General features: G+C 59.0%; 1 protein-coding gene across 1 annotated transcript in view; it reads right to left on the bottom strand.

Moving 5' to 3' along the window:
- LOC102421985 (selenium-binding protein 1-like) overlaps positions 1-5667 on the bottom strand; it is a 6555-nt gene extending 888 nt beyond the window's left edge. Inside the window, exons 1-10 of the mRNA XM_023749026.1 lie at positions 5549-5667; positions 4328-5313; positions 4135-4191; positions 3834-3946; positions 3362-3547; positions 2701-2821; positions 1265-1447; positions 823-1001; positions 304-382; positions 91-212 (exon numbers count right to left, since the gene is read on the bottom strand). Of these exons, the coding sequence (XP_023604794.1) occupies positions 91-212; positions 304-382; positions 823-1001; positions 1265-1447; positions 2701-2821; positions 3362-3547; positions 3834-3946; positions 4135-4141 (990 nt within the window). The 5' untranslated portion in view covers positions 4142-4191; positions 4328-5313; positions 5549-5667. The remainder of the gene's footprint in view (positions 1-90; positions 213-303; positions 383-822; positions 1002-1264; positions 1448-2700; positions 2822-3361; positions 3548-3833; positions 3947-4134; positions 4192-4327; positions 5314-5548) is intronic.
- Positions 5668-7476: the final 1809 nt, after the last annotated feature.

The following is a 7476-nucleotide window of genomic DNA, read 5'->3' as shown; positions in this document are numbered from 1 at the left end:
CCCCCAGCCCCTTCACACCTTTTCCTTGTGTAGCTTCTCTTCTTATCCTCCCCTCTCTCGCGCCCCCCTCCCCCCTGCGAGGACTCCCACCTGTCCCGTGAGTCGGGGCTTCTGTGGGTCAGAGATGTCATACTGACGCAGGTCCCCATGCAGCCAGTTGCTGAAGTAGAGGAAGCGGTCATCCAGGGACAGCAGGATGTCGGTGATCAGGCCTGGGGTGGCGGTAGGGTTCAGAGGCTTTAAGGACTCCTGATCCTGGGCCAATATCAACCTTCTGATTCCCACCCACTCCTGGGCACCCACCTGGCATTTCAGGCAGGATCCACCCCTTCACTTTCTTGGGGGGCACCTGGATAACCTTCTCTGCCGACCAAGTGCCTCCCTGCATGGGGATGAGGAGGTGGAGAGGAGAGCCTGTCAGAGTTGGGGGTGGGGGCAGATCGGGGTGTCCCCAGGGCCATGTCTGCAGGGAGACAGTGGACACAGGGCCTCCGTGCCACTGGGGTCAAGTTCCAATGCACATGTCTGCTTCCCCGCTGTATGCCCAGCACCTGGCACAGTGCGGACATACAAGCTCACACCCTCTTTTGTTGAATACATGAATGAATAACTATGGCCAGTTAGGGTTAAGGTGGAAATAGGCCAGGACTGAGAGTAAAGAGGCAGGCAGGCGGCCCTGTGTTGGGCCCTGGAGAAGTCTGGGCGTGTGGAGCCAGGCAGAGAGGCCTGGCTACTCCTAGGGAGAGGGGAGCCTCATGACTACAGAAGCCTGGACAGAGGCGACAACAGGATGGCTGGACAGGGCCAGAGGGCACAGGTCACCTCGTTCTTGAAGAAGCGCTGGATGTTGGAGCTGAGGGCACAGCCCACGAAGCCCTGGGCAGCAGCTGGGTTGTGCAGAAAGCGGACCTCCAGGGGGATGAGCCCGTCCTGTAAAGTCAGGGTCTGCACGATCTCATGGCGCTGCCAGTCCCACACGTACAAGTGGCTTCCATACAGTCCTGTGTGGGAGCGGGGCCGGAGGATGGGCTCAGATTTGGGGCCGGAGGGCATGGGCAACCGCTGGGGCCCGACCCTGGGCAGAAAGTTGGATATGAGTTGGTGGGGTCAGAACACCCGAGCAATCAGAGCACTCAGCACATCCCATCCCTTCACCCAAGGGGCTGGGGTCCATGGGAGGGCAGTGAGGGGTTGGAGAGTGGGGTTTGGGAGCAGAAAGAGGGCATGTGCCCACGCTCCCGCTGACCCCTGGGGGCCTTCTCACCAGCCTCCACATCGGCGGGGTTGAAGCCTTCTCTAAAAACGTTGGGAGCTGCCCATTCGGTGCTGATCATGACATTGTGTCGAGGCTGGTACCAGAAGTCATAACCCAAAGGCGCAGCACCCCCAGGCTTCTCCCACGTCCCCTTCACCTCAAAGGTCTCTCCATCCAGCAGCACGAAACCCCCTGAGCAGGGAAGCAGGTAGGTGGCAGGAGGGGCCGTCCAGACAGAGGGCCCCTGCCCAGCCTCACCCCGGGCAGGCCCAATAGGCACCAAGTCCACTACCTGGCGCCCTCCCCTCCCACTGGGGGTGTCAGCTCCTTAAAGGCAGGTGTCCAAAGGGTCTCACCAAGAGTGTCAGGTGGGAGGTGGGACTTGGTTGGTGCCCCTACCTCACATCCCACTTCATCCCTCTCCCAGACCACAGGGGATGTTTCCCTGCCATTGAGCCAAGAGACCTGCTGGGACTCCGCACCCTGTGCTTCTCTCATCTCGCTTCCCACTGTCGGTGTGGGATTCCTGCTGGAGTCTAAGCTCCCGTCTGCTCCCTTGACTTATTTTTTTATAGAGCAGACAGATTATATTTATTTGTAAGTCAACATGAACACCCAATGTTTTTTCCTTGCTGTGTATGTTGACACTTCTTTTTTTTTTTTTTTTAATACAATCCGATGTCTACTCCTAATATCATTAAATGTAGGAAGGTGGCCCTGACCAGTATGGCTCAGTTTGTTGGGCGTCGCCCCTTGCACCAAAAAGCTGCCGGTTCGATTCCTGGTCAGGGCACATGCCTGGGGTGCTTGCATGCAAGAGATAGTTAATTGATGTTTTCTCCTCTCTCTCCCTCTTCCTTAAAAATCAATAAAGGATTCTTTTAAGAAAAAGTCTAGGAATGTCATGGTCCTACCGTCTCCCGGAAAAAGCAGTTAAGTAGACCTAGTGCCATAACATTGACTCAATGACCTTAACGGACATTTCACTCCAATCTGCCCCCGCCCGCCCGCCCCTACCTAAACATCATAGTTGCACCCATCTCCTGGGCTGTGTCTGCCACATAAGACATTTTATAAGTGTCAGCTCTGATCACCATAACAGACATAGCAAATGTAGAGATTCAGGATCCCAAGAACTGTGAGATTTGCTCATAATGCATGAAGGATGATGTAAATAACTGTGTTCTCTGGGGCCATATCTGTGCGCATACACTCCCCATGGCAGCCTGTTCTAGCTATGACTTTGAAGTGAATTCATTAGTCAAGGCTCATTTTCATAGAAACAATGGAAAGAGCTGAAGTTACTTGACTGTAGTTTAAATGTGGGGTGAGACCAAGCCCCCTGGTTCTCCCTGGAAAGTTATCCCATCCTTCCCCAGCTTGGGACCTGCCTCCCCCCCCCCCCGCCCCCATCCCCCGAGATGTGCTGCAGTGCCAGCAGGTACCTTTGCCATTGCCCTTGGGGTCTCCCAGCGTGCTGATCATCACCTCCCCACTGGCCAGGCAGTGGCTGGTGTGAACGTAGCCCAGGCCACACTTGGCATGGATGTCCTCGGGCTCAATGACCTGGGGAGGGGAAAGGAATGGCAGGAGAATCTTACAGGCCTGGGAGTCCCCACGCCCCACTCCTTCACTGCCCCTCCCCCGTTTCTTCCTGCTGACCAGTCTCCTTTCCTGCAAAAAGGACACAGTTTCCCTGTGGGAATGTGGCCGGGATTCAGTCTGGTCACTGAGCAACAAGAGAGCGTCAGAGAGGCTGCCAGCTCCTGAGGCAGAAAGCACTGGTCCTCAGCCCCTCAGCCCCTCAGCCCCGAGGCATAAGCTGCTCGTGGGACGGGTCAATCCCAGCGTCCACTGCACACCGGCAGCGGCAGCGAGTGCCCGCGGAGGAGTGTTGGGGGAAAGGATCCGCAGGCTCTTGCCTAAGGGCCGGCCCTGGGCCTCCTGACTAGCTGGGGAAAAATGCTCTCCCGACTCCAGAGTCCAACAAAGAAAGCCCGCCACTGCCCTCCCAGTCCCTTGCCCCGCGGTGCTGATTCCAGGCCGCCCCGGGGTGGTGGGTACATCAGGGGTCCCCCGAACGAGCGGCAGGGGCAGAGGACATGCCTTGTGCAGCTTCGGGGCGCGGGGCTCGGCGCCCACATCCACCACGTAGACGCGGGAGGAGATGATGCAGGGCAGCACCAGCTTGCTGCGGGCCTTGCTGCTGTCCCCGTAGCAGCTGCTGCACGTGTTCCATCCCGAGTGGTGCAGCTCGTCCTTCAGGTTGGGCATGGGCAGCCGGTGGATGACCTCGGGTGGGCAAGGGGCAGAGGGAGGTGCTCAGCCAGGCCACGCCCCTGCTCGCTTAGGGAACGGGTGCCCACTGGACCCACTTTGGTGTGCAGTGCAGTGCAGGCTGGACCCTCACTCTCCCCTCGCACCTCTGGGGTGCCTTGTGCAGTGAACAGCTGCCCACACCCCCCCCTCCCCCGCCCCATACTCAGGAGGACGAAGGAGCGTGGAGCTGCAGAAGGGCATCCTGGGGCCAGGCTGCAGCAAGCATCGTGGGGTACTTTGCTGCCCAAGCCCCACCTACCTGGCAATACTGGGGAGACTTGGGGTCAACGTCCACTGTGGCTAGATAATCCGGGGCCTCAATGCCTGTGTTTCGGTAAATACAGGGCAGGTAGACAATCTCCTCCCTGGGCCCTGGGGGTAGAAAGCAGGCGGTGGGGATGGTGGGTGGAGAGGAATGGCAGGGACAGCGCTGGCTGTGCCCGAGCGGGGGAGGCCGGGGTCTGAGGTCCCCCACCCCCAGCAGGTGAGGCATCAGTAGAGGGCGCTGGCTTGCAGAGTTCCTTCCCAAGGTGGAGTCTCCAACATGGCGGCCCGCTTACCTTTCATGGCCTCCAGAGGAGTAGGGTACCCGGGTCCACAGCTCCCGCACTTGGTGGCTGTGGAAACAGTGGGCAGGGGCCTGGACCACACTCTGGAGGGTGAAGCTTCCTCCCTACCAGCTGCAACCCACACCCTCCCATGGCCAAGGCAGACTTGCTGTCCCTCCAGTCACTCCAATCGTCCTCTCAGCACCTCAAAGCCCTGACGGTGCTGGGTGTGACCACAGGGGCTGTACACATGTGACCTGAAGGTGGACAGACACTCAACAGGACCCAGGGGAGGGCAGGAGAAGGACCAGTGCAGTGGAGGCTGGATGGTGCAGTGGTTATGCTGTGGACTTGGGCCCCATTTTCAGTTGGTCACGCAGTAAACACGGGAGCTGAGGCACATGACTTAGCCTCGCCCGCATCTGCTTCTCACGGAAGTACCGGAGAGGGCTGGGCCAGGAAAAACTGGCTGTTCCCCAGGAGCAGCCCAGAGTGGTGCTGTTCACTTCCTCCCCCAAAAAGCCTGTTCCAGGGACGGGGCCACTCCCCTCTGGGTCCTGACCCCAGGCCTGGCCAGAGCCTGGATTATACAACTGGTCTTGTCAGGGTCTGGTGAGGCTTAGAGGCTGCCGTTTAAGGCTTCCGGGCTCCTGGATGTCCTTAGACCAGGCTTACCTCTGGGTGGACCCCCTTTCTTCATATGCACAATAGAGGGTTTGGCCCACTCTGAAAGCCCTCCCACCAGGGCTGTAGGGAGGGGCTCTCCTGTCCCCTGAAGTCTGGCCAGAGAAGCCACACTGATCTATGGGAAGAAAGTCAACTGCTGAGAAGGAGGCTGCGGGACCAGGCCTCGGGCATCAGGGCTCGGGCCTGACCAGGAGGAGGAGTCACAGAGGCAGCTGCAGGCTGGAGGCAGTCCCTGCGCGCAGCTCTCAGGCCTGGGCACTCCTACCCTGTCCCGGGCCCTCTGTCCAGTGTCCTGACAGCTGGGGCCGCACGTGGGGAGCCGGAAGGAGCCAGGGCGGAGCCGGCACTGTGCCTGGGCCCAGGCCTTCAGCCAGGGAGCAGGTCCCACTCCTCGCAGCTGCCCAGGGCTTAGGCGGCCGAGAGGCAGTGTTTGAGAGTCCAGGTGTGATAACCACTCTCTCCGCTTTCTCCCTGCACTTGCTAGAAGTGGGTGATAATATCGACCTTCTTGCCAAAACCGGTTTGGCTCAGTGGATAGAGCGTCAGCCTGCGGACTGAAAGGTCCCAGGTTCGATTCCGGTCAAGGGCATGTACCTGGGTTGCGGGCACATCCCCAGTGAGAGATGTGCAGGAGGCAGCTGATCGATGTTTCTCTCTCATCGATGTTTCTAACTCTCTATCTCTCTCCCTTCCTCTCTGTAAAAAATCAATAAAATATATTTAAAAAAAATATATCGACCTTCTTCCCTAGGGGGCTATGAAGGTCAAATACAACTGTGCTCAGGAGGACTTTTGAAAAGGAGAGACCATCCTGACTTAGGCATGGGTGGGTACCAGGAAGGGTGGGGGTCCCAGGCAGATTCCCACTTGGTGCCCTGAGTGGGGTGGGTGGGGAGTGGGAGGTGGGGACAGGGTGAGAGAGGTCCAGTCCAAAGGAATTAGGGGACGTGCTCTGTTCCACAGCCAGGCGGTCAGAACGTGGCAGGGAAGATGCGGGGGAGGGGAAGGAGGGTCTGGACACAGAGAGGGAAGGAGATTCAATCCTCCAGATGTGAAGACAGAGATACAAGCCCTGCCAAGCCAGCAGAGTCCGAGAGCAAAGGTACGAAGGAGGTGATGCCGCCTGCATGGTCGCCCCTCAGCCAGGGAGCATCAGCCTTTTCCTGGGGACCGCCCCCCCCCACACACACACACAAGCATCTCAGGCCGAGATCTCTGAACATCTTTGGGCTTGAGGTGAACCCAGGAAGTTCATTCAGTTTTCCCAGGGCCAGGCTGGCTGCTGGGCACCCTGCCAGCCAGGAGAGAGCCAGATTTAAGGGGACAAGGACTTTGACACTTTCAGACCCAAACTCCTCCTCAGCCTGACATCCACTCCCATGGACGGGGGAAGGGGAGGACTTTGGCGACTGAGAGGATGGTGGTGAGGCAACAGGCCCCTGGGAGAGACTGTGGGCTTCCCCCTCCCCCAGGAGGGACTGGTGATCTGGGGTAGCTAGAGAGCAAGCCTGTGCATTGGAGGCCTGGGCTCCCTGCTCCCCGAAGAAAGCAGCTGGCCCAGGGCTGAAATCAGGATTGTGCCTCTTGTGGTGACTGCCAGGGGCACAGAGGTTCCACTCCCAAGTGCTCAGACCTGATCTTCTCAGCTGCAGAAAGGCGCCCTGTCCCCAGGCCGTAGCTGGGGAGCCAGCGGTCACCTTTCCCAGCAGTCCCTCCACCCCCCTTCCCAGCACCTCCAAACCTCACGTTGGCTCAGCTGGTACATGCAGGTGTGGGGAGGAGGAGGGGACGGAGGGTCCGGATCCAGCCCTCTGTTCCGTAACCAGCTGCCCCCAACCCAGGTTTCTGCCACTTCCTGCAGGTGGTCCGGGTTGTGGTGCCGAGGCCTACTCCTTACCCATGCTGCTGGCTGGTACGTTTGGGTCCTGCTGGGACTGCCAGGAGCGGGCAGAGGAGGAAAGCTGCGCTGTAGTCAGAGGCAGAAGTTCCTGGGAGGCTGTCCCGGGCCAGGCGCAAAGGGAAGGAATTTATTTGACCATTGGGTTTGGGCGGAGCAGAGGGCGGGCCAGGCTGCAGCCAGAGGGAAGGACTAAGGGCAGCTGGCCAGGAACTCTCACATGGCTGGCAGCTGGAGTTTGAGTAACAGGGAGTGTGTGTGTGTGTGTGTGTGTGTGTGTGCGCGTGTGCCTGTGCACATGCAGCTCTGTGTTGTGCCTGCGTGTGTATCTCCTTCATGGGTGCCTGGGCATGTGTGAGTTTGTGTCTGAGCCTGTGCGTGCTCCTGTCACCTCCGTGGTGCCCCTGTGGGCGCTTCTGTGTATGTGGCTGCATGAGTATGTGCTGTGTCTGTGTCTGAATATGTGCCTGCGTGCACACATCTGTGCTGCTGTTCTGTATGAGTGTGCCTGTGTGGATGTATGTGTGTTTCTGGACTTGGACATGTTCTGTGTGCTTATGGGACGTGTGCCTGCCAGGAGATTCAGCCTGTGTGGGCATGTGCACATGTGCCCTGTGGGTGGTGTGACAGCGTGAGCGCCCATGTCCTGCACGTGTTCCTGGGCCTCCTTGGACCTGGCCTTGGACTTGTCTGCCGGTGTTCGGGGGCACCCGGAGCGGTGAGCCTGCTTGCTTCTCCTCGCACAGCCACGTCAGCTCTCCCCTGGGATG

This window comes from Myotis lucifugus, unplaced genomic scaffold (genome assembly GCF_000147115.1).
Source record: "Myotis lucifugus unplaced genomic scaffold, Myoluc2.0 scaffold_2459, whole genome shotgun sequence".
NCBI classification, from domain to species: domain Eukaryota; kingdom Metazoa; phylum Chordata; class Mammalia; order Chiroptera; family Vespertilionidae; genus Myotis; species Myotis lucifugus.
The sequence above is the reverse complement of the archived record's forward strand: the minus strand, read 5'-3'. Positions and strand labels throughout refer to the sequence as shown.